This window comes from Pelodiscus sinensis, chromosome 1 (genome assembly GCF_052426305.1).
Source record: "Pelodiscus sinensis isolate ZL-2025 chromosome 1, ASM5242630v1, whole genome shotgun sequence".
Classification (NCBI taxonomy): Eukaryota; Metazoa; Chordata; order Testudines; family Trionychidae; genus Pelodiscus; species Pelodiscus sinensis.
In genome coordinates, this window is record NC_143052.1 from 121,464,714 (window position 1) to 121,492,109 (window position 27,396).

A 27,396-nucleotide genomic window follows, 5' to 3' on the forward strand; every position below is an offset into this window, starting at 1 on the left:
TGTGCTTCACCGTTCCCAGTAAAGGTCACTCCATCTCCCCTATCACAATGTATTTTAAAAACCGCACTCACAAATAAAGTGACCCTTTTACATTTCCACGATTAATAGTGCCTAATGGTTTGTGTTCTGCAGCAAAGTATCTGCTCACAATATTGCATTAAAATTTCAACCCCTTTCAATTTTATTCTGAGTAGGTTTGATCCATTGAAAATGCTTTAGGGTTTGTGAACTTACTCATGGATGGTGATCTTGGTAGGAATTTCAGTCCACAGTCTAGCATATCGAACGGGTACTACTGACTCCTGAGGATCTCTGTCAACGTGCATGTGCAGCATAAGACGGCAAAAAGAAGCCCGGAGGTCATAAGGGAGGCTTTCATCAGACATACACCGTAGGATCAAGTCCACTGAGAGCTGAGTTGAAATCTGATTTATGGCTAGATACTGACGGTCCAGGCACATCCTTGCAAAGAGGTTTAATTGGTACCTGAAGGTAATAAAAATAAATGGCATATTTTCAGGGGGGACTTTAGGTTTCTTTGAATGGCACAGAGCAAAATACCTGAGAATATACTCTCAGGAGCCTGATCTATGCCATTCCCAATATAATTATACCACCCCTTTGTTAGCAAAGACACCCACTTGCCATTACAAACCCTACTATTAATCTCCTGTGCCCATTGATTTTTATACTGAACTAACACTAGAGTTCAAAGGAAGTCCCTTGCACAGAACAGCGGTGGGATGAAACCCTTGAGCTATTCATTTTCAATACATTAAGACTTTGTTTCATGCCCCCACCTTCCCGGATCTGGAAGTGCTGATGGTGCTCATTTTTTAGTGTTCCCAGACAACCGCTCAGAGCACAGCTTGTCTGAAAGAGTATCCTAAAAGGAGCTGTTGTGCTATCGCACCTGCTAGGAAAGGGAGGAGATAAAATCACAGCATTCTGAGAGCACACAGGAATATGTCAAAAGCATATATGCTTCACCACACTCTCTGGAAAATATTGGATAGATTGTGATCCTGCTTCTTTCCACAATTTTTAACAACTTAGATCCAGTTTTTGAACGTGCTAATGAGCTTGCTTCTAATTTAAGACAATAGCTATTGATTTCAATAGCTCCCCGAATAGTGAAATTGTTTTACCTGTAATAGGTGAGCACTTCGAGATCAGCCTTTGTGCCTTCCTTAGCCTCCTGGGCCAGATGCCTGATAGCTTTGCCATGTGGTTCCTTATTGCTGTCAATCCAGTAGAGCCAGACCTCTTCCTCATCAATATCATCTGGGATGATGGAGCATTCCAAGGGATTGTCTATTTGCATTGAAACCAGCCTTCAAAAAATAACACATAAGCCCTCTCACAAATGTGGCAAGAAAAGCAATGTAATAATGACAAGTATGTTTCGATTACAGTGCTTACTTGGTTTGGATAAGAATGTCAGCATTTCCTGGACTCAGCATAAATTTACAGATGAGTTCTTGAGTTACTGGTATGGCAGTTGTATTAGAAACACACAGGTCTGATAGATAATCCAAGAATCTGGACAGGAAAAAAACCAGTACAACAAAATATTACACAGAAGCATCCCAAAGGAAATCTGTTCAGCTGCCTATCTCAAGCACTCTAGAATGAGAAAAACCTTCCTGAAAAATATTTTATTTTTCAGGTGGGAATCACATACCCTTATGAATGCTGAAGAAGTGTGATGGGGCGTTCCCGCCCCACACTGAGCAGGAGGGGGTTAAGAAGGCTCCACCCACTGAGTCTCACTGGGCATGCCCAAGCTGCTCTGCTATAAAAGAGAGCAGCCCAGTTCAGCTGGGGCTGGCAGCCGGAGGGAGAGGATGTACCTTGCCAGCTCCAGGCAAACCACAGAGATTACCCAAATGCCGAAGCATTATCACAAAGGCTGGAAGCCAGATGTGTCTAGAGCCCTCACCGGTTCCAGAAACCAGCAGAAGCAGCCAGATCCCAGACAAAGGAGGGGAGGTGAAGTTTCATCCAGATGCCCAGTAGGTTGCATCACACTCCTCCCTCCCAAGGCGAGGGAGGCAATTTACTGTCGGGGACCATGGAAGGCACTGTCCCATGAATATGGACAAATTATAGACTGTGAACATTGAGTCACACTACCCCAATGAAGAGGGGTGAGTTGTTGATTGGGACTGTTGAATTGTAATGCCCTGCAAACAGGGGCAAGGTATAGACCAGGAGTGGGCAAAAGGGACTCCGTGGGCAGGATCCGGCTCGCCAAGTGGGTTGATCCAGCCCGCGGAGGCTCTGCCGCTCTCCTGCCCCCAGACCAATTCGGACCTGGGGGTAGGGGAAGCGCATGAAGTTTCCTCTGCCCTGGCAGGAGCACATAGCACTTTGAAGTGCCGCATACTCCTAGCAGGGCAGGAGACTTCATGCGCTCCCCTGCCCCCAAACCCTGATTGGCCTGGGGGAGGGAGGAGCACACAAAGTTTCCTCCACCCTACCCCCCACCCTGCTAGGAGAACGCAGCACTTTTTTAAGGGCCACGTGCTCCTCACAGAGCAGGAGCAGGGTGGAGGAAGCTTCATGCGCTCCTCTGCCCCCAAGCTCTGATTGACCTGGGGGTGGGGGAGCATGCAAAGCCTCTTCCCACCCTGCCTGGGACATGGGTGCTTAGTGGAAAGGGGGGGAAAAGGGGCTCCCCCACCCCCAGACCATGATTGGAGTGGGGGCAGGGAAGCCCAGAAGCATCCTGGCCCCGCCCCCTTCTGGGGGCGGCCCGGGGCCACTTCAAAAAAAATTTGCCCACGCCTGGTATAGACTCTAACCATTGGGTCATGTTGCCCCACAAGAAGGGGCAAGTTATAGATTGGGACTATTTGCTGGGCAGCACAGTTCAATAGGGGCAAGTTAGAGACTCTGACCGTTGGGTCACCCTGCTAGGAAATTCTGGGGGACATTTCACATGATTAAGGCCTGCCTCACAGCACTATCTGCTAATAGTGGCTTTTCTGAACTGTTCTGTAAGACGTATTTTTAAAGCAGAACTTATTTTTGCACTAAAGGTTTACACATAAGTGAAGTTGCTGTATTCAAACAATGAATTTAGTCAGTCAATCAAATTAAGACTCTTCCTCTTACAAATAATGATATAAGATATTAAACTAGGTCAATAAGACCCTTAATAAGGAACAACCACCTTCTAACAATGACCCAAGAAATTGGCTCAGTACCAAAATGGCAGCCCTTTCTAATACTGACCAAGAATAACATCACTTAGCTTGGGAGATGCAATGAGAACAGAGCTGCAGGTGATATGCAGAATAATTCTAATGCTGCAATACAACAGCTTACAGCAGTACTATAAGTTACTCCCCATAAAAGTAATTTGACCCTCAACACATGGCTTTAAACACATTTGCATTATTACTGTGTATTTACAATTGGAAGTCTAATAAAAAATAAGACACTTTTTTTCAATCAGACAATCCACGGAGTTTATATTCGTACAGAAAATGGCAGTGAAAGCAGCAAGAGTTGCAGGCATTTCTGTTCTCTCCACTGTAACAATTTATACACAAGGTGGGTCATGGCTTAGTTTTCGTCTGCCAGGAGGAAGAAAAATGTAAGGCATAAAAGAAAGATAACGAAACAGTAAATAGCAGGCAGATTCACAGATAAAAAGTATCAATACAGAAGAAGAAAGGTATGTGGACTGCTTCAAACCTTGGTTCTCTATTTCTCCTGAGTAAGTTAACAAACGTCTCTATTTCTTTAGATGTGATGTGTTTCTCAAGTAGTTTTCTGTTGTTGTGCAACAAAGCTGTGATAGTGTCTTCTGCCAGGATATCATAGCCTATCTGGGACTGCATGATGCAGAAGTTCTTAGCAATATATTCCTGAAAAATAAAAAAGCCTCAGAATGATCTGTTCAATAGCCTGTAAGAAGCAGTAACTCTTTTAGGATCAGCTCAATTGATTCTCCAAACTAATTCTCACCACACATCTTACGAGTGGAATACCATGACGTGAATCTGGGATCACTGAATCATGTCCTCAAAGAAAAAAAAATCACTTGTCTTAAGGGTAGCCACAATCTTCTCCCCTCCCCTAAAAACCACACACATAAAATAAATGGAAAAGGTGGCATTTACTTTATTTTTGAAGGAATATTCTTGTTTTTATAGACAAGAAATATTTTGGAAGGCTGTAGAAAGGCATCACCCAAGTCAGACACATCATTTCAACACCTTATTTTGAGCCCCCCTCTCCTGGCCCATGCCTGCAAAGTCTATGACCCAGTCTCCACTCTAGTTCATAGAAGTGTTGTTGGACTGAGTGGGTCTGAACTTTCTCCCACTCAAAGGACACCTGGTGGGGGTAGGTTGGGCAGCTTGACCGAATCAGTTCTGCTTCTGAGACCACTATTACTCTTTGCTTACAAATCTGGCAATGAGAAGAATTCAAAAAAATCAGTCCAACTTTTCCACTGTCTACTCTGAAATCCAAGAGCATATTTATAGTGATACAGCAGAAACCCACAAACTGGGAGTTCCATTCTCATGCTTCAACCTGTGGAGCTTATAAACAGGAAAAAATGGCATGGCGCATGTGCCGAGAAAAACAACATTTCAAAGCTGATCACTGGTCTCCTGTAAAAATTCCTAAACAACAAAAATACCCTTGTTCAGCCTAAGTCTTCACTACTTTAATGATTGATTTCCTATACACGAATGCACACGAGTGCATTACACGAGTGGTTTCACTGGTATTTGGATTCCCATTGTATTAAGTACAAAGGGCAGGGGCAGGCCCAGAGTATACAATTATGTAACAATTTTAGGGGAAAACAATTTTAGCTACAACTGACCTGGTTTTTCCTATAATCCTGCTGGGAATGTCTGATGACTCTGTAACATAGTCTTAACATGTATTTGTAGGGAGCATATCTCTGGTCTCCTAGATCTTCAAGTCTCAGCATTGATCCCTCTCCTCCTTTGTCCTTAAACGGAGCTTTGAGGATCCCAAATATCTGTTCAGAATCAAAATCACAGAGGGTGAGAACAAACAAAACCAAGATTTCTGGTCGACAGTAGCTGGCCATTTCTATGCAAATTCATATTAAAAAAGAAATTACAGGAGTGCCTTAAAACAAGTTAAGAAAAAGGACACACCACTCTTTCTAGCTATATAGGACTGAATGTGGAATACTGACAATCCCAGACATTAAAAACTGTGCTTTAACATGACACTGTTCCATGGACCTACACAGCACAGAAAAAATCACTACAAATAATTCTGGATCAATTTACAGTCAAAGGGGAAGAACATTCTGTCATTCTTCTTTTCCATCCTCTTCCCCATTGTTTATTCAAGAAGCTACTTACATAGCATATTAAGTCCAATTCACATATGCACAGATCTTATCCTTCCAGCTCCATGAGAATGCAGAGATTCACAAGATGGACTCATTTACAGCACTGGGGACTCGAGTATCACATTTGTTTCAATTTAAGCAAGACTTACTCTCTCATAGCCATGTAATGCAGTGAGATTACACAGGCATAACTGAGAACAAACTATAGTCATTTATATTCAACAGTCTCCTCATTATTGGTTTTCTTTTTCATTTAGACAATAGGTGAGACCTGTGTGGCTAATTTCACACCTATGAATCCAAAGGATGAAGTAGCCTCTTTAAACAAACAACCGTCTTCCTTCAGTAGCTTCCCCACATGCACATATATAAACAAATGGATAATATCCAAAACATACCTGGGCCAATATATTTTGTTCCCTCATTAGTTTTTGTCTTTCCCGGTTTGGCTTGGTGATCAACACATCCAGAACTTCCTGTCCATTATTAGGCACATCAGCAACAAAGAAAATGAGATCTTCTAACAGTTTGGTTACAAACCTAGAATGGGAAGAGGAATCATTGCTATACAGGTCAAACCTAGAACCAGTAAAGAAATCCTCACTATACAGTTCCACATTTACTAGGATTTATTTTTTAACAATCCACACATCTTATGACAGGTTTTTTGTGGTACAATGGAACCTCAATCACTGCAAAGCCAAGCCTGACACGTGCTTAAGGATTCAAGACCTTGCATCAGCAGAGGCCTAAATCCATCCCAACGATGTTGACCAAAGTATTCAACAACCACAACAAAACCGAAAGCAAGTTCAACTGATGGGCAGTATTCCAGAACAAGTAATTACTCAATACACCAGCGACACCAGCAAGGTATTTTCACACGCAGCCTTGCTAAATTTTTTCAGGTAACCACTAAGAACTTTAGGAAGGATGCACTGCAGACAGTGAAGAACATGCAAGCATCCCCCTTCTATTCTGCACCCCCTAGTGACCAAGCAGATATTAAAGGAAGGGGAAGAAAGATTTGAAAGACCACATCTTGCACTCCCTGCTAAGGGAAAGGGGAATTGGTACAGAGCACCAAAAGAGGAGACAGAAGGGTCCCATCCATCGGATGGTTTGGAGCTGCTGCCCCAGACATCTCACTCTGAAGGGCCCCATGGCAGCTGCCTCAACTGTTCTATAGATGGAACCCACAGGGCCCAGAAGAACCTGGGGAATAACCTGGGGAGCCTGGCATGGAGCAGCAGGGGTCACGCCCCCACACTCACAGTGGCGACAGAATCCAGCGCGACCTGGGTACCAGCTCTGCTTCGACCTCCTGCCCCTACTCAGCCCTCTAGGCTCGGCTTCACCGTGACAGCAGGAAGCAGAGCACCGTGGCGCTGGCCCCAGAGCACTCCACTTCCCACTGCTGCAGTGAAGCGGAGTTCAGCAGGCTGGACAAGGGTGGTGGGGCATAGTGGAGGAGGCTGCTGGGTCACTCTGCTGCCATGGTGGGGGGGCCCACAACCTCTGCTGCCACCCCACACTAGGCCCCCCTGGTAATCTCCTGGCTCATGTCACTCAGGGGAGGGGATTTCAAGGAAGGTACAGAGCGAGGGCAGGAAGGATTGGGGTAGGGTGGAGCAGGGGTGGAGGCAGGGCCCCAGGTCCCTCCCCCACTCCCGGGATGGTCGTGAGGGGAGCGGTACTTCTAATACAGGTTGGACCTTGTTGCTCTGACACCCTTGAGACCTGACTGGTCCCAAACGAGGGGATTTGCCAGACCAGGGAAGGTCCCGCCTCCCCCAGCTTTGCTGGCACTGGGTTAGGGCCCCAGTCCCCTGAGGTTCTCTAGATGCTGCCAGCTCTGCTCTGCTACAGCCAGGGTGGAGCACCATGGCTGAAGCTCCACAGCTGGGGCTGGAGCTGCACATCCACCTCGCTCCACAACCAGGGCTGGAGCTGTGCAGCCAGGGCAGAGCCCAGCAGCCGCCTGGCTCTGCAGCAAGTGCTGGAGCTGCGCAGCCAAAGCGGGGTGGAGAGCTGGGGCCGGAGCTCCCTGACCACTGTTGGGGCTGGAGCACCATGGCCATTGCTGGGGCCAAAATTCCCTGCTGTGCCGCCCATTTCACCCTTACACACATATACTGGGTTGCCGGTGCCCCCCAATGCGATCCTGCCCCACCACCAGACCTCTCTTTTCCTGGGCTCTGTGGTCCAGGAACATCCATGGTCCATGCCGGATCACAGAGGCTGCCAGACCAGGAAGCCCTGGCTAAGGGAAGTACAACCTGTACTGGAAAATGGCATCTCCATCCTGGAGGAGACAGACAGAAATTCTAAGTTATACATCCATATAGCAAAACCTATATAGATGGAACTTCCCATTTCTAATTGAATAGGCCCAACTTTACTAAATAGCTCTGAAAAGGGCTACAGGCTCCCCAGGAGCACCTCTGCAAAAAGCCAACAAAATCCTATGAGGGCTCAGTAACTGAAACTTGGTGTTTGTGACCAGCTCACAAGGAAAGGAGAGAAAAGAAAAATATAAGTTTTCAACAAGGAGTAGGTTGTGCCTGCAATTAAACCCACTTCCCCCAAACTGTCAGATGAATTTGGCCTAATACATATACCCTAGGCCCAGGTTTCTAAACTGTAGGTCTAAGGACATGTGAATCTTCAGCTGGGATTTAAAAAAGAGAGAAAGAGAGAGAGAGCTTAGAAGATTTAAGCACAGAACTTCCATCACTCTCAAGATGAACCATAGGCTAAACCTCCTAGCCCACCTTGAAAATCTCAGCCCATATGCAGACCTCAAGGAATACATCAATCTGTTTGGAACCTGGCGTCAGTAGAATAACGCTGACAGTACATGCGTGCTCCCCAAGCAGCACAAAGTGAAGGATGTGGATGTAAGGCTGAGCAACTAGTTTGGTGTTGGCAGGATCCCTACCTCTATAGGTCAAGGACGGGAAGGGAAGAATGAGGACTGCTACTCTTTCACAAGAAATCACACACACACAAATAATGCCCACTATCAAACCACTATGAAATATTTCCAGCATTATATCCCATCAGTAGCCCCACTACTCGATGATGATGGCGAAGTCTCGTGGCCACAAGGCTAATAGTGTTACGTCACACCCTGGTTACTTTGTGCATCAGGGAACAGAGCCAGAGAAGAAGTGCCTATCAGCTTTTTAAGTACCCATGCCTAGGCCATTATGCCTTACTTTGTTAGGATAAATCTAACTACCTAATCTTGAACCTTCTGTTCTATTTATTCTTCACAAAAACCTCTTCATTCAATAGTTGACACAAGCTTAAATTTGATCACAAAAATTAACATTAAGTTCCTTTCACCCCCTCCTTCTTCTTCGTCTATCTTAGATCATCTTAAAGCCCATTATCATGGTATCTGAGCACTTCATGCTCATTAATGCATCCATCCTCACAAGCCTCCTGTGAGATAGGGTTATGCTGCTGTCCCCATTACACCAACAGAGATCTGGGCCACAGGAGAGACCCAGGGACTTGTTTCGGTCACAGAAGGAGCCTGTGGCACAACCAGTCTCAGATCCCTGGCTAGTACCCTAACCGTCTTCCTCACTTGCCTTCTGACCGAGCTAGCTAGATTTTACCAGTGCGTCCATTTGTGTGGTATTTGGGTACCAACATATTCATATTTTTATAGGGTAGTGATTAGGGGCGGGGGACCCACCATTTACTGACCTCCTTTCATTTTGTGTTATTGTTCCATTCTCCAGCTTTTTAACAGTGGATGCTAAAACTTTGTTGGCATCATTGGCAAAATCCAAGTCTCTGACCTCAGATAGGGGAACTGACACGATGGCAAAAGCTTCCTTGTCTTCTTTTGTTTGGCAAGTCCCAATCTGAAACAGTAAATTCTTTGTTAAACAGTTCTTTTTAATTTCACTTAATTTTGGTGAGCAATCCTCAGACTTCCTCTTTATTATGACTGATCTTAATCATCCAAGAAATTAAATCATTCACAGCCGATGATAGGGATGATTTTGGAAAGCTAGTTGATTTGTATCAATATTTACCTTCAACATCACTGGCCTCTCTTCCTCAGTATCGATAGGAATACTAGTGCTGGTCACCCAAGTATTAGTGCATAGGTGCCTCAACCGGACATAAGAGTTCCTAAAGACAAGCACAGGAAAATGAGATGTCTGGAGAAAAAGTGACAGAAGCTACACACTTCATTTTTGTGCAGAACATTGAGAGAGAATGTGAAGGAGCGGACACAAACTTTCAGCAAGGTCAGGGTTTGGTTGTGCCAGGACAAAGAGATGTGCATGGAATGTGATTAGTTCTCATCAAATGGAAAGAAAAGGCTGTGATAGCAGGGACAGTTGTACTCCAGAATGACCACTGAGGAGCAGCAAGCACCACCGCCCTTGGGAGCAGCAAACAGGTTGCATGACCCCAGGGAGAAGCTGGCAGGAAGGCCATGAAGCCACTGCCACCCCACGGAGCAGCCTCTGGTCACCTCTACCCCATTCCCTTAGCCCCTCACACCTCCCACCCCGTCTGACTCCTGCACCCCCTTCCTTGGTTACCTCCTCACCCCCAACCTTGACTTCTGTGCCCCTCACACCCTCAGCTTCCTACGCTGAGCCCCCCACACTTTGTCCTGACTCCTACACTCCCCACAGCTTGAGCCCACTGCCCTGAGAGGACCTGAACAATGCTGGGTAAGTCTTCTAATAATTCCATAAATTTCAAAGTATGAAAAAACATGTTTTGTTTTTTATGTGAACAGTCTTCTGCAGAAATGACTGTTCAAATAAACAGCAACACATTAACAGTCTAATCTAATAGCTGGATCCTGCAAACACTTGCTCACATAAGTAAGCTAGACTTCAGTAAGATTGCTCACATGAGCAATGACTTACAATATCAGTCATAAGCTGAGACTCAAGTGCACAAACAGCATAAGTTAGATTATTTTTTAATTCTTTCTGTTTGCGGTAGTGTTAGGAACTAGAGATGAGCAATTAATGCAAAAAATTGTCAGTGATTATTCATTCTACTTTTTTATATTAATTTACTTTGGCCAAGTTTGCAGTCTTCCTTTTTGTGTTCACAGTCTGTAAATATTCATGCAAGTGAATTGTGCTAGGGAAAATGAGCACATAAAACAAATTTCAAAGCTGCATACACAAATATCATCACAAGCCACGCTTTAAACTGACACAGGAGAATTTGCCCCCAAATGACTTCATGTTCATTCAATCACAGAACTGAAAAAAACACTCACCTTGTAACTTATCTGACCCAATGCAATTAAGTGACATTGCTCAGATCTCAAATACTGGTAATTCATTCCTGAGGTAAGATCTTAAACTATTTATCCAAGGTATTTGAACAACAAAGACACTCCCAAGAAAGTGATCTGCATTGGCAATACATGCATGAAAAAGAAGGCAAAATTCACAGCCAAAGGACTCCTCAGATTTAGTAACAGTACATTTTTTTTCAAATATCGGGTCTAATCCTATTCTCCATTACACATGTGCAAATTTACCCCACTGTTCCCGTACCTTCACAATCTCCCTTCTAAGAGTCACTTGTTTTATTCTTATAATTATTTTATCCCATCACAGCAGCAGGATCATGTTTTATACATCTCTTGTTCATCTATAAATGCGCCTCGATTTCAACTGGAGAATAACAGTAGAATATGTTTGATTTTTCTACTTTACTCGCCAGCATAATGCTAGAGAGAAAACCTTGTCAATGCGGCATTTATTTATTTTTATTTTTTTACCTTGGAACCAGGCAATCAGCTCTCTGAAGAGTGGTGGCATCTAGTTCAAAGAGAGATGCGATGTCATTTCCATGTGGTACAGAGACCAAAGTATACATAATCTTCTCCCCTGCCTGGCGTTTCTTCTTTGAAGCAGGAAGGTCACCGTCTCTCTGTTGATTAGGCACAAGGGTTATTTGCTTGCACTGGGCCCTATTATAAATTCTCCAATTATCTTGTGGACAAGTGATGCATCCGGATTTTGCTTTTACATCCCAGTGAGGGTGTGTCAGGGCCAGCTTCGGAGCAAGTAACACAGAGGATGCAATCTGCCCCATAGACACAGGGTCTCAGACAGTCATTATAACAGAAGCAGGTCACACACTACTGAGAGACGACAATACCAGGTACACTATTACATGACACCAGCACTTCAGAAGCCTACTGTAGTTGCAGACCCTTGCCTCCTACCCAATGTAATTACACTGCACTGGTTTGCAGGGGGCAAAGATAAAAGCAAAGGAAGGATGGGGGAAAAGAAATGTATAGAAAGAAAGATTAGTTCAATTGGTGTTTAGAGTGTTCTCTTTTCCCATTAGCAGTCATAATCATAGCACTACACCTGTTAAGAGTGGCCAAGGCAGCTGCTCCGTTCACAACCTGACACTGCAAGAAGTGGTAGTGGCACAGCCAGACAGCTGGACCCTATTCAAATGCTCAGTGTAAACAGACAACATGTTAGGGCCTCCAGCCTGCCTGATGCTGAGTGTTCTCAAATCCTATTGATGCCCATAGCTAAGGCTATGTCTAGACTGAAGAGCTTTTCTGGAATACTGGAGGTTTCCCAGAAAAGCTCTGCTGCATCCAGGGAACATGTCCGCTTTTTCAGAACAGTTTCCAAAAAAGCAGACGTGTTCTTTCAGCATTCCTGTATTCCTCTCAGCGAGAGGAATAAAGGATGTTTTGAAAGAGGAGGTTTTTTCCAAAATTTGGCCTAGTATAGCCGGGCCAAATTTCGGAAAAGCCTTTTTCAGAAAAAAAATACGCAAATTGTGGTTTGCAATTTGCATATTTTTTCCAACTTTTCTCTGCAGCGTAGACACAGCCTTACAGAAACAGGCCCTAGAATCAATGGGCAGGGTCCAGCTGCCTCAATCCCCATACCCCTGCCTGTGTCTCTTCTATCCCATAACCCCAGTCCCAGCCCCAAGGGAAGGGGACGCAAACAGAAGTAATGGGCAACACAAGGTAAACATCACTGTACAATCCCCAGCAATGGAGATTTTAAGACAGACTCCCTTGGTAATCAATTCCAGAGCTTTTAACTACACTTATAGTTAACAGCTTCCCTGAATTGCCTTTGCAGCAGATTTCAATCATTACCCTGGGTTATGTACAAGATAGGGACTGTAGGTTTGCTCTTAAGTTGAATCTGTATGTAAGTCGGAACTGGCGTCCAGATTCAGCCACTGCTGAAACTGACCAGCGGCTGACTACAGGAAGCCGAGGCAGAGTTGCTCTGCCCCGGGCTTCCTGGAATCAGCCGCTGATCAGTTTCAACAGCGGCTGAATCTGGACGCCAGTTCCGACTTACATACAGATTCAACTTAAGAATCCCAGGCATCCCCAAGTCAGCTGCTGCTGAAACTGTTTCAGCAGCGGCTGACTTGGGGACGCCTGGGGCAGAGCAGCTGGGGTGCTGCTGGGTTGCTCCAGTAGTGCCGCTCCTCGGCGCTACTGGACCAACCCAGCAGCACCCCAGCTGCTCTGCCCCAGGCGTCCTGATTCAGCCGCTGCTGAAACGGACCAACCGGCAGCGCCCCAGCTGCTCTACCACAGGCGTCCCGCGAAAAGCCTGGTCTGCTGGGGGGGGGGGGGACGCACTAGCTGCGCCCCTCTCCCCAGCAGACCAGGGAGATGCGGGCAGCGGGACCGAGACACGCCGCGGTCCCGCTGCCTGGGTCCTCCGCGTCTCCCTGGTCTGCTCGGGCCCACCCCAGATGCGCCGTGGTCCCGCGGGCCGGGTCCTCCGCGGCTTTGCTCCGTGTCTCCCTGGTCTGCTGAGGGGGGTCCCCCCCAGCAGACCAGGGAGACGCGGAGCAGCTTTTTTCGCCCCGGAGGACACGGGCGGCGGGACCGCAGCGCGTCTGGGCGGTCCCGCCGCCCGCATCCTTCAGGGCAAGAAAAGCCCCTTTCGTAAGTACGGATCCGACATAAGTCGGATCCGCGTAACCCAGGGACTGCCTGTACTTCAAGACTATACATGCCCAGGTTTTTTAAGTGATGGAACTTAGGCACCTATACCCCACTACGTGCCTATCTGCACCTTTGTAAATGTGGCCCCAAATGCTAAGTTCCCAGGGCCTGGGCCTGCAAATTCTTTCTGAAAGGGGAAATCTACAGTTAACACCTCTAGCCTCATAGAAGTCAATGGGGCTTCTAGAGTGTGTAAAGATTACTATTCCAGTTAAGGATGCAGTTTCAAGCCTTTACGTTTCATATATTATCGAAGATATTCAATCCACTTCAAATTAACAATTCCTGGCACATTGTGCACACAATATATGGTGAGAAAGAACAGAGCCAAGAATGCCAAAAAAAATTAGACAGTGTGGATCCGAAATGTGATTAAGATGATTTATAGCGTGTCACTAAGCAAGGAATGTGCTAAGCAACATAAAAAGGATACACTTGTTTTGCATCCATTATTTGATAAAAACCTATGCTATGGGAGATAATCCAGGCAGTGCTTTGATTACTGACGTAGCCTGTTGATTAGCCATCACAATTAGCGAATAATTTAACTAGTTCAGATAAAATTAGCTCCCCTTCATAGCCCAGTGCAGAAGAAAATTTTCAAATGCTTGCTAAATATTCACTTCTTCTCTCAAGCCTGAGAACTCACACCTCACCCCATTACTTTAAACAAGGAAAAGAGGCCATGGGAACAAGCAGAAATCTTCCGGTAACTACACATTGCTCAGAGGCACCCAGTACCTGCTGTGTTGTCAGGGGGTTATCAATCAGTGCAGATATGGCATTTCATGCACAAGGAGCAGCCCGGAAGAAGGCATTTTATCTGGTTTGTACGAGTGAGAAATTGGCAAATAAGTAGATGAAGTGGTCATCGCTGCAATGAAAGACAAGTGAACAGGTAGGGAGGGGCAGAATTGTGAAGGGCCTTCAAAGTCAGGATACAAAGCTCAATCTAAATGCAATGAAAAGAGGGAGAGGAAGATGGGATGCAGAGAGGGTAGGGATGTGATCAGAGGGACAGGCCTGGAAGGTGATCTTACCATCTCTGTTTTAAAAGGATTGGAGGTGAGGTGGTGGTGAAATGTGTAGGGAGAAACAGAAGACAATACCGAAGATATAAAATGGCTAGAATCTGCAGCAGGCTCTGGAGAAAAGGGCGTGGACCTGAGAAAGAAACAGTGGCAGCCTGGATAAGTAAGAATATAAACAGGGGTGGTTGGAGGCACGTCCCCAGCCCTACCCCTTCTGCTGAGGCTCTGACCCCAACAGGAGACAAGCTGCCTCCCTGACCCACTCTCCCCCACGGGGAAGTGGGGCAGTGTGCCAACCACCCTCCACCACCATGCGAAGAGGAGGAAGGCAGGTGGATGCGCATGCCCCAGACTCCCCATCCCAGAGCATAAGGAATGTGGGCGTTGGATGCGCATGTCCCCAGCCTTCCCGGCCCCAGAGTATGGGGAGGGAGGAGAGCGTCAGCCCCAGCTTCTCCAGCCCTGGAGCATGGGGGGGGGGGTGGGCACTGGGAGTAGCAACATGCTGCCCCCAGAATGCCTACAGCAGGGGCCTGGCCAGCTGTTTGGGAAGGCTGTCACTTCCCCGCCTAGCATACTGGATGCCCATGATAAAGGATATTTAAAGAGTCACTAGCAGGAGTGATCCGAGTTAGCCAGACAGATGGGTAAGAGAGAGGAAATCCATGTAGCGTGCCATTCAAAAGCAGACAGTGATTGGAAAATTGAGGGAACGTAAGCATCAAATGGGGAGTAAGAAAAGCTCAACACCTTGCTAGGGTGTTTTTAGTTTGCTTGTTTGTTTTTTAAAAGTGTGGTGTGAGGTGTGAGACAAGAGAGCAGCTTCCGAGGCAGCATCTGAGGGGATCCAAGTTTCACTGAGTACAGAGCGACGGGAGGAGTGAAAGATGAGGAGGTCATGGATGGCAAGGAGTTTGTGCTCCTAACCAATGGACAACACTGTCATGCATGCAATCTGAAAAAAAGCAGCAGCACAAAACCTAGATGACATGTACATGTCAGCAAATCACACATAAATCAAATACCCTAGATAATGCAGAACATTTCATAGCTAATGGACTACCATCATTGGCACGACACATCATACTATATAGGAAGGAATTTCCTAAAACATGCAATGTCTGTTTCTGTTGTGAGGTTGAAGTTTAATGTAAACTGGAGCTGTAGTCTAGCCAGAGATAATATAAATCAGGCAAAAAATCAGACTCGTCCTTCCCAATGCCTAGATATTTCCAAGTGCTCACTAGACTACTCTACATCACAGCCACTAGCATAGTTTGCTAGTAACTATGAGCCACCCCGGGTCTTGAGAGTTCCCACTGTTCAATTACATCCTATCTCCAGAGCCTATTATACCAGAAATTCAGAAAACCTGCATGTGGCTTTACTTATGGTGAGCCATTCATTTTAACTGCACAGAACAGTGTAAAAAATGGGACAGACCTGGAAGATCATTTCTTTCAAAATGCAAACCCACTCTCCAATTCCGATTGGTAAAGCCACCTCCTGTGGCATAGAGGCAGACAGGGATGATGCCCTATTCCTGGATGAATACCCTACAGACTTCAGTAGAAATTCAATTTAACAGCCAGATTTCTGAAAATGGCTGTTAAATCCAGCACAACAAAGGATCTCAATGTGTTAACCCAGTTTAGCAGGTTCTTCTAAAACTAGCATTTTCATACGGCAGTCATGTGACCAGAACTCTTTAGGTTAGAAGAGTTAAAAAATTCCATATGAAAAACGAGTAGAGTAAATTAATGGCCACCCTTGCGCCTGCATTTTACTGAACCCGGGCACACAGCACAGCAGTTAGCCTCCTATAACACCTTCGCTATTGACTCATTTGTGAGTCATCCCATTTTCAGCAGAGACATCACGTTGCAATTCGGTTGTTAGGAGCCAGAGACATTCTGTAAGAAACAATGTATGCGTTTTCAGAGCTGATTCAGACCTGTGTGCAACAGCAGAATAATAATAAAGTGCTGGCATCCATGTGTGTTTCTCTTTCTCTCTCTCTCTCTCACGGCGAGTGCAAAACCTCTCAAGTGGTCTGACTGCTGGCTTTACAGACGCACACAGACACTACCATTTTAAAGCTGAAGACACTCATTTTTAAATTGTGCTTTTTGGATTATTTATTACCAAATTAATTCCTAGCTGAGCCTTTGAAAATACTGCTCCACTTGTTTAAGCCAGACAACTTGCATTGCACATAATGAAATTTTAATTAAGAGTATTTTTTAAACAAGCTTGGTTGCTGGAAGCCAAAAAGAAAAAGCCTTTAGTGCCGCAGTATTTTTTTAAAAAGTCCACCTGGGAATTATGTATGAAAGAAAACACTCTGTGGGTCGGATCCTCAACTGATGTAGAGCCAAACTACACAAGCTGAGCATCTGGCCTTCTGGTCCCATAGCAGCAATGCCCTGTTTATTCAAGCAAAATGTAAATAAATATTTATCACCTCCAAGAAGTCACAACAACAGTAAATGCCAGTTAGCACTAACCCTAAGTATTTGGTATCTCAAAGGTTCATTTGTGAGAGAGGGAGGCTACCCTTCCAAAGGCAGCAGCCTTTTAAGGGGAAGTAATTAATGAATGCCAGGTTCCCAGCTGTTCCTGACATTTTCCCCAATGTTTATGGTGTCCCTGTGGATGCTGCACATTTGTGGGATTGGAAATAACAGACTTTTTTGCAGCACAATACACCAATTGTGAATTGAAATGGGAGCTATTAACATACAGCATTGAGTTTTTGATGGACTAGACATTATAATCTTCTAATCTTCAAACGCTAGAGAAGGCAGCATTTAACAAAGGCTTTTAAATTACAGGTAGGCCTTCATGTTAAACAGTCTCTTGGGATTTGGAGGGGAAAATATGTAACAAACATTGACCTATTTATTGTACGGCCAAATATTACCAAAAACTAAAACAGGGTTTGTAAACCCCTCTTTCACTAGGCAAATTTAGCAGGATATTCAAAAGAGACTACAGGTAAATTTTTAGAAAATGACCCAAATCCCATTTCAAAAGTGAATTCAGCCCTTAAGAGACTAAATCCTACTGTAATACTTACACTCTTAAGTGCCAGGTTCACTTTTTGAAAAATGGGACTTAAGACGCCTAAGTGTCTTAGGGTATGTCTACACTACCCTCCTAATTCAAAATAGGAGGGTAATGTAGGCATACCGCAATTGCAAATGAAGCCCGGGATTTGAATTTCCCGGGCTTCATTTGCATAAAGCCGGCCGGCGCCATTTTTAAATGCCGGCAGTTCGAACCCCGTGCCGCGCGGCTACACGCGGCACGGAGTAGCTAGTTCGGATTAGGCTTCCCGAGGAGTACAGCTTCCCGAGGAGTACAGCTAGTTCGGATTAGGAAACCTAATCCGAACTAGCTACTCCGTGCCGCGTGTAGCCGCGCGGCACGGGGTTCGAACTGCCGGCATTTAAAAATGGCGCCGGCCGGCTTTATGCAAATGAAGCCCGGGAAATTCAAATCCCGGGCTTCATTTGCAATTGCGGTATGCCTACATTACCCTCCTATTTTGAATTAGAAGGGTAGTGTAGACATACCCTTAGAAAATTTTATCTTAAGACAGGGGTCGGCAACCTATTGCTAGCAAGCCATATATGGCTCACTTAGGAGCCTGACCCCAAAAAGGTTCCCCACCCCTGCCATAAATAAAGACAATGTTGAAACCTTTTGTGTTGGACATAACATTTTACTTTATTTAAAAATTAAGCCTGGCCAACAAGCCCCAAATTGGGGCTCAGCCCCCATCTTGCAGCAGCATCATAACACTCCTGAACCCCCTGCACACACCCTACCCCATAGCCCCCTCCCTGAGCCTCTCAGAAACCCCAACCCAGACTTCTGTACCTCATATCCTAAGTCTGTCATAACACTCCTGCACCCTCTCCCCCCCACACACACACATCCCAACCCTGTGCCCTGAGCCCATCATATACCCCAACACAGACTCCTGCACCCCCACACATCCCAATCTTGTGCCGAGCACATCAAATACCCAAACACCCTGCCATGAGCCTATCCTATACCCCAGCTCAGACTCCTGCACCCCTACATCCCTACACCCTGCCCTAAGATTGACAGAAGACAGACTGAATGCATGCATGATGTTGGATTTGACCAGTTATAATGTAAACTTTGAAGAACTGTGTGAAAAGATGCAGCAGCAGAAGTCCCATTAAATAAAGTCTGGGAGTACAATGTTTCATTTGTGTTCTCATTAATCATTATGTCAATTATCAATACTATTAACTTATATATTTTCAGTCATGCAAATGGGTATTCTTATATAGCTCTTTGTTGACTATTTGTTCTGAATTTTGATGTAGTTTGGCTCTTTGATTTGAAATGGTTGCCGACCCGTCTTAAGAAAAATATGTGCCCAGTTCCATTGGATTTCAATGGGAATGAGGTGTCTACTTTGCAAAGGAAGTGTTAATTTGTCACAAGTGTAGAGCTCTAGCTATCGGAGCACTGGAAACATTCAATGGAAAATGAACCCCAATATTGCATGGAACGGGGAGTGAATTAATTCTTGGGTGTTTTTTATACACATTGGAACAAGCTTCCAAACTGACAACCCTGCACACCACAGACGTCTAACTTTATTTAAGAAGCTACAGCCTGGGAAGCAACAGAGCAGGCACCCCCGTGCCAACTTCATCAATAGCAAGCACTAAAAAAATCATGACCCAAACCCAAAAAGTAATGATGTTTGCTTAAAAAACATGAGATTTTGTTTTTTTAAAAATGGAGTTCTTTTTATTAGGCTATGTCTACACCACAGGGTTTTTGCACAATAATAGCTTTTTCTGTGCAAAAACTTGTGGTGCGTCTACACTGCATGTGCGTTCTTGCGCAAGTAAATTTACAGTAAAACGTCGGAACAGAGGGCTTTTTGCACAAGAGTTATTCCTCTCCTCACAAGGATTAAGCCCTCTTGCGCAAGAGGGCAGTGTGGACAGGCAATAGGGGTTTCTTGCGCAAGAAACCCCTATGGCTAAAATGGCCATCAGAGCTTTCTTGTGCAAGAAAGCATCCACACTGCCAAAGATGCTCTTGCGCAAAAGCACATAGCAGTGTGGACGCGCTCTTGTGCAAGACCTTTTGCACAAGACCTCTTGCGCAAAACAGTTCTTGAGCAAGAAGCTTGCAGTGTAGACGTAGCCCTAGGGTTTTGTGCATTTAGGGTATACTTGGTTCACATTTTAGGCTTTTCACAAAAAGGAAGGTTGCTTTTGTTTTAATAAACTTCTCAACTGCAGGAGTTATGGCTTTGAAAAAACACTAATCACAGGATTCAGAATAAAATCATGAGAATCGACAATACTATTCCTCTGTAACTGGATAGCATAATGGAAAATCTTGCACATTAGTCTCTTAAGTAACAGTAGCTTGTTAGCATCCTGCACTAAAATTAAAAGAAGTTACTTCTAAATCAGGTTAGCAGAATGGGGGCAACTAGCTCCAACTTATATATAAAAGGAAGGGAATTAGGACAGAGGAGGTCCTGGAAGAAAATCCTAGGAGTGATTATAGGTTGAGGTTTATGTCTGATTAGTATATCAATCCTGACAGCTTTTGATATTAAACACGCCAGCTCCTGGAGTCATGTGATTTCGTGAGACCTTCAACAATTGTTCTTAAAAGTTTCTATGGAAAAAGAAAGCTTGAAAAAAAACCATCCCTAAAGGCTTAAAAAGTAGGGGGCAAATAAAAAGATCCCCATATCTATTTTTAGAAGTCTGCAGTTTAATTCAGTCACATGATTTGGAGCAGAGGAGCAGAACAGAACTGACTTACTATTTTGAATATTTGGCTGGTTGGTAACAAAGATTCTCAATAGGCTTTAACTCCACCTCCTTGGCATGTGCCAACATACAACTTGCTTTGCCTTGATTAGAGTTTTAGAAGTTGTTGTTCAGCTTGAACTAGCTAACTGATGTGTCACAGCTTTAAATTCCAGGCAAGAGTAGGCCGCAGCAGGTATGTCTACACTGCAATTAAAAACCCACAGCTGGCCCGCGTCAACTAACTTGGGTTCATGGATCTCCAACCAAGGAGCTATTTAACTGTGATGTAACTGTTTGGGCTTGGACAGCTGCCTGAACCCTGGGAGCTTCCTAGAGCCCGGACACCAACCCAAGGACCTACACCACAATTGAACAGACACTAAGCCCCTGTCCTGTGAGACCAAGTCATCTGGAATGATCAACCAAAAGTATAGGATTGCAGTATAGACATTGTCTGTGTGTGGTTCTTTGGCCGGGGTAGGACTATTGACACTCTCTCATGTGCCTTTACTATGATCTAAAGAAAAATCTCTAGGGCTGCCAAAGTAGCTCAGACCCGTTGCTCCATGTAGTAGCTTATAAGCCCCTTTCTAAGGGTCCAACCCTGCAAACGCTTTTGGGAGTAAACACTTACTGCTATGAACAGCTGCACTGACTTTGTCATTCATGCACTGGATTAAGTGTTTCACTGTCGGCTCTTTCTGGACAGGAACATTGTACCCAGAGCTGTACAGATCACAGAACAGACATATTCCAAACTTGACAAATACCAACTTTATTTTGTCCTTGATCTCTCTGCTGAAGAGCCCAGTGCTAAAGAGCAATGTAGAAATCTGTCTACTTTAAGAAGAATTTAGACAACCAATTAATGTCACATATGCAACCACCAGACAGTATCGACTGGTTAAAACCAATTACCAGCTGGTACATGCCGTTGTGACACATGATTTAGCCAAGCAATTTAGACATAAAACACTCTGTAGATCCATTACCAATCCCTGAAGAACTCAGTCCCCAATATAATATAGAGATGTAACAGTATTCCAGTAGTGATTTGCAAACATACATATTTTCTCTTAAGAAAGGGTGTGTCTACACTGCACCATTATTTTGAGATAATGTGAGCATCTACACAGCCATTCCATTATTTCAAAATAATTTCAAAATAAGACGGCTTATTCCAAAATCTGTAAACCTCATTCTATGAGGCATAATGCCGTTTCCAAAATAAGGCATGTGTAGTCGCTCCACTGCTGTTATTTCGAAATAGCCCTTTTCCAGGGCCATTCTAAGTTATTCCTCCCCAGTACCTACTGGGGCTCTAAATAGAGATAGCACGTCTACATTATGGAAGCCTACCTTGGACTAATTTTGAGGCTTCCCTGCAGTGTAGATGTGCTATTTCAAAATAAGCTATTTTGGAATAACCATTCTAGAATAGCTCATTTCAAAATAAGCGTGCAGTATAGACATACCCTGTGGGTACATCTAGATTACATCCCTTTCAACAGAGGGATGTAAATTAGGCACTTCAAAATTGCAAATGAAGCTGGGATTTGAATGTCCTGCACTTCATTTGCATAATCACATTATGGCGCTCTTTTGAAAAAGCACTATTTTGGAAGTAAAACCCTGGTCTAGACAGGGTTCTTTCAAAAAGGTTTTTCAAAAGATCCTGTAAACCTCAGGTTTAGAGCACGGTTTTACTTTCGAAATAGCACTTTTTCGAAAGAGTGCCATAACATGATTATGCAAATGAAGCATGAGAAATTCAAATCCCAGCTTCGTTTGCCATTTCAAAGTGCCTAATTCACATCCCTCTGTCGAAAGAGGGATGTAATCTAGACACAGCTTAAGAGAAAACTTTACCTAACAATATTTCTTGGTGGTAGCAGAATTCAAAGCAGCAGGAAAGCTACCCTAATAGAGACTATAGTAATCAAAAGTGCTGATAAGTTCTTTCCAGCACTCTGTGACCCTCTTCTTCTCTTTTTCCCTTCCTGCCTACTTTATGGACAACTGAAACAATATCGTGGCCTTAAAGAAAAGGTGAATAGACAAATACCACCACCACTTCCCGCAGTTCTTTCTATAGGACTTTCCACTCAAAGATTTCAAAGCACTTCATGATCTTTAATGAATTACACCACCTAGCACCCTGATGGGCTATCACGAGACATTAAGAGTATGCATAATTTGTGTTTTATATGCAAGTAAAATAAAAATGTTCCTTCTACCCAGGCCTGACACTTTGTATTAATTGATACTACAACAAAACATCCTGAAATACATTTAAAGGAAGCATTCCACTTACCATGACCTTTCCTTCAGCACTGCCATCTGGATAATGTGGATTAAGCTGAAAAATAAACCATTTATTAGAAAACTTTGTTTAATCATATTTAGACTGATTTTATGCTTAGCAAGTTTTGGCTCAGTTACCCATTAAATATATTGGTCTATGACCAACCAAGCAAGGCTCAGTGGTTGAAGCTAGCATCTGCAAACCAAAATTTCAGGATTCAGTTCCACTAGCTGCATCTTCACTGCAAAAAAAGTGGTGTTTTTCCATTGAATCAGTACTAACTATCCTGAGTTGACTTTGTAAAATCCTAGTGGAGACAAAGCACAGGTAATTTTTATCGCCATATAGTTAGTCAAAGTCAACACTTCATCTTCCATTTGGGGTTGCCCTTGACTAACTCCACTGAGATAATACTATAGTGCATTGCCTCCATTAGGATTTTACAGAGAGAGCAAAACACATAGCGAAGACACAGCCAAGTGCACAAGGGTTTAACTGCTATGTAACTCAGATTATCCATTAATATTGGAGATTGAAAACACTTACTGACATCACTGTAGGGCCATCAGACTTAATGCATTAAACTATTACAAAGTGGTGCAAGAAGCTTGGGTGTACAGTGATACCATCTGTTTTGATATTTTGTCCTGAGGGGGGTTACTCACATTCTGAGCCACACCAGATAAAGTAAAAACAGTGGATCCAAGTTAATTCGCTCACATTTACTCCAAATCAAATGTTAAAGAACAATTACTTATTGTTCGTATTGTGGTAGAGGCTAGAAGCCCAGTCAGCGACCAGGACTCCACTGTGCTAGATGTTGTACAAACACAGAATGATAAGATGGTTGCTGCCCCCCAAGGAGCTCAAAATAAGATTATTTAAGAATGTTTAAATGCCAGTTATGAAAACACAACCTGATTCCCAAGGTCAAGATACATTCCCCCTGCTTGATCCACTTCAAGGATCAATATATGCTCTCAAGCCACATTCTGCTTTGATACACCCAGGCAAACTCCATGGTCTTCAATAGAAGTGCACAGGTATAACTGGGGGCAGAATTTGATCCTACAATCAGAACTTAAGTTAACAGCTCTGCTGATAACACAAAAAAAGAAAAGCCAAGTAGTGCCAACAAATAGTATCTTATTGATATTTATTGGGCTCCCCATGGGTGTAGTAGTAGACCATGCTGCAGGATTGTGGCCTTCAATTTTGCCATTTTTGAGTTACTTCTGCACAGAAAAATTAGGCATTTATAGAAACAATAAAGCCTAGTAAATTATTTCCCTACTTATTTTGTTCAAAATAACTGAATGGGTTATGTTTAACTGTTCAAAATAATTCATTTTGGGACTAAACAAAGACAAAAGACTTGAAAAAAAATGAGGGGCTTTCTTAAATTATAGTATTCTTACCACTACCAGAAATAACAATCGCCACAAAAATATATTCAGATAAAGTCTTAATGCTTCACATTCCTCTTTCCAATTTACATAAAACACTTTCACAGTTCCTCAAACAATAGGAATATTGTATATAGAATGCTAATAAAAATACTTCATTATTTTAGAAATCCAGACTATCTGTGGAAATATTTAGACTATAAATATGAAAACAGAAATAAAATGGATCCTACTTGTGCTAAGTCATCCTTCAGGCTTTTTCAGGTCAACGGATTTGTTAGAGTTGCAGTGTTATTTTAGCATCCAGCACTGGATTTCAACCAAACAGCCAGCACAAGGAGGAATACGCAGCCAATATACAGTATGACAACCATGGATTGTGAATTTACCTAGCTCAGATCAGAGGGGCTGAACAAATCATTATTATAACAGCTTCACTGTGTGCTACTTTTTAAGAGTAGATGTAGTATGTTTCCAACAATTCCTTCTCTAAGACAGAAAACTCAACCATACCAGGCCACCACTGCTTCTATTTCAACAAATTGAGATTTGGGCATTTTTAGCTAATGGCAGGTGGGTGGCAGGGTGGAGGACAGGGGAGAGTTTCACAAAGTAACAGTCCAGACTTCAAACCTCCAATTATTGAAAAGCTGGTTAAGAGAGTCTAGAGAACATGTTTTATTATGTGGCATGCTTTATGCCACCTCAATTCCATATGTAAACACTGACCCAGCCAATGCACAAGTAACTACGGAGCAGTCATCTTATAAGGGCATATCCTGGTTCCCATTCCACACTCGAATGAAGAGGTTAACCAAGCAACCATAAGGAAAGCTGCAGTGTACAGCGACTCCTGCAAGCTCAGAGCTAGTGGAATCACCATGTATGTTATGCACACACACGGGGCAGATTCTGCATGTTGGCAAGCAATCGCATTTTCACCAGGCCCATCCGTACACAACACCTAGCCCACCTGTCATCACCAGATTCTCATGCAGTGGATGAAGTACAGCTGTATCATTTCTAGTTCACCAGGAAGCTGAAACTGCAGGGAGATGAGAGCTTTGAGGGTGGTTAGTGGATGAAAATCAAAAGGAAAAGAGAGGGTGTGTATGCTCTGCACCCCATAAAGACTCTCATCAACTCACAGACCATACAATTTAAAAGGAATTTCACTGAAGCAGAATTCACTAGATCAGTATCTGGTGAAGTGTCCTCCACTGAGCGTTAAGTATGCAGACTGAGACTTTTGTATGTCTTACGTAACATGCTGGCTAAGTGTGACAAGTCTCACTCTAGTGGCTAGTCCATGTAAAGAATGGGAGCTTAGCTCCAGTTGAAAAGAGCTGTATGTTGATGCTGAAGTTTCCATGTTTGACTCTTGTTGATAGCCTATACTAGCACACGCTTTCACAAAGTGACAGCCTATCCGAGGGCTTATCATTCGTGTTGTGGGAGCACCTTGGGCTCCAGATGAGATCGGAGCTGCTGTACTAGGCACTGTTACAAACGCACAGTAAGAGACCATTCCTGCCCAAAAAGCCTTACATTCTGAATAGGTAAGACAGATCGAGAAAGGAAAGGAAAAGGGAAAGGGTGTTATTAGACCCATTTTACAAATGGAGAACTGAATCAGAAACAATGCGTCTTAAAGTGACACGCCCAAGATCACAGAGGAAGTCTGTTTCAGAGTCAGGAATTGATATTCTGAATTCCAACCCAGAACCTTAACCACATGATCATTTTCCTGCACACTTCATCTGCTCAGAAAAACATCTAATACTATGCCCAAGCATGTTGTATAAGACCTATAGGGGCTTCTCCATAGAAAGGAAAAGATCTTCTCTCTGTCATAACATAGATTTTACATGCAGCAATTTAAATTACATCATTCAATTTATATTGTGGATGAATCGCTTGGAATTTTCACATTAAGAAAATAAGTTGCTTTTAAAGATCAGAGAATATAGTACAAATGCCTGAAAAGGCTATTTTTAGATGCTTCTTAATTAAAGAGAAGATAAAAAGCCGTACTGGTTTTAACTAAATTTTGTTTCAAAAGCAAAGAACATTTAAAATGTCTATCCAGGAAAAAAAAAGTCACCAAATTTCAACTCAAAGAGCATTTTAATGGCTGGGTGAAAAACAGGCTTTTTAATGGAAACACTGACAGACAAAATATAAAAGGAGATAATTCAAACATAAAGCAGTTTCCATTTGATTAGATCTCAAACTCGTTAATACTGTACCCAAGCAACAGGAGCAACATGCTAAAAATACAAAAAAAATGCACTTCCCAAATCTTTCATCCTCATTAGTTTTGCTTTGCTCTCTGTTAACAGTACACTGATTAGATTTCAATAAATCCAAAGGACTTTTGCACACATTCAACAGGACTTTTGCTATTATATGAACTTGCTGGACAACTGTTGGTTGTGTGTATATACCTAAACAGATTCATGCAACATCCTTGAAGTGTTTGGCAATAGTTCCTGACTGATCACCAATAAATACGACACTCTAGACAATCTTCCTTGGAAGTAGGTTTAAATTCTTAAAGCCTTTTATTTTAGAGGGTTGTTTTTTTTTAAATGAGCCTTCGTTTCTCTTCCTGGCTGAAGGAGAACTGGATTGAAGGCACTCCTTAGAAAAGACGTTGAACAGATCAGGATAGTGTCCAGGGGGAAAACACCACTGTCCAAGCTATTTTGTGAAGCATAAGTGGCATTAAATGGATGGGGACATTCGGTGGAGAATTTCTCTGGGGCAGATAAACAACAGGCTAGTGGAAAACTGGAGACAGAATTAGCTCCAACTCAGCCTGTCATAGGTGACTCGTGGTAACACTTGGGAGGTACACTGCTCCCATTCCCAAATTTTAATTGCTAAATGGGGTGCCCCCGCATGGCTCCTGCCTGCCACTCTGAATAGCCTTCCCTGTACTCTCTCCCCACACAGGCACCAGTTGCCACTGCATCCTGTGCCAGTTCTTCTCCAATCCCTGGTGCAAGAAGAAAGGAGGCGGCACACCAGGGGCATTTCAGGAAAAAAAGGGGAAGCAGCAACGCCAGAGGCATCAGTTACTATGAAGGTCTGATTTGTTCCAGCAGCAGCCTAGTTGAGGACCAGGGGACCACAAATGGTTCCATACGGTCCCCACCATCCTCCAGTCAAACTTGGGCATGGTGAAAAGCCTGTCCCACACCCCAAATTCTGATTCTCAGCTCCACCCAAGCTTCGCTGAGTGCAAGATGCGAGAGGGAGGAAAAGGAAGCTTTACGCTCCCCTTGCACTTTCCTGCACATGAGAGTAGGACCCCCAGGATAAGGTAGGACAACCTCATGCTGTTTAGCCTCAATATTGATCATATGGGGAAAAAACAGTCACCTCTTTGTGGGGTGAAGATCTCACAATAAAAATCCTTTATACTTTCCTGTTGTTGTTCAACAG

General features: G+C 43.8%; 1 protein-coding gene across 1 annotated transcript in view; it reads right to left on the bottom strand.

Moving 5' to 3' along the window:
• Positions 1-27,396, bottom strand: part of ITPR2 (inositol 1,4,5-trisphosphate receptor type 2) — a 324,515-nt gene that overhangs the window by 211,359 nt on the left and 85,760 nt on the right. Inside the window, exons 10-19 of the mRNA XM_075898795.2 lie at positions 22,550-22,594; positions 11,142-11,293; positions 9,412-9,511; positions 9,077-9,237; positions 5,755-5,896; positions 4,850-5,011; positions 3,706-3,878; positions 1,423-1,542; positions 1,149-1,334; positions 235-486 (exon numbers count right to left, since the gene is read on the bottom strand). Coding sequence (XP_075754910.2) covers positions 235-486; positions 1,149-1,334; positions 1,423-1,542; positions 3,706-3,878; positions 4,850-5,011; positions 5,755-5,896; positions 9,077-9,237; positions 9,412-9,511; positions 11,142-11,293; positions 22,550-22,594 — 1,493 coding nt within the window. The remainder of the gene's footprint in view (positions 1-234; positions 487-1,148; positions 1,335-1,422; positions 1,543-3,705; positions 3,879-4,849; positions 5,012-5,754; positions 5,897-9,076; positions 9,238-9,411; positions 9,512-11,141; positions 11,294-22,549; positions 22,595-27,396) is intronic.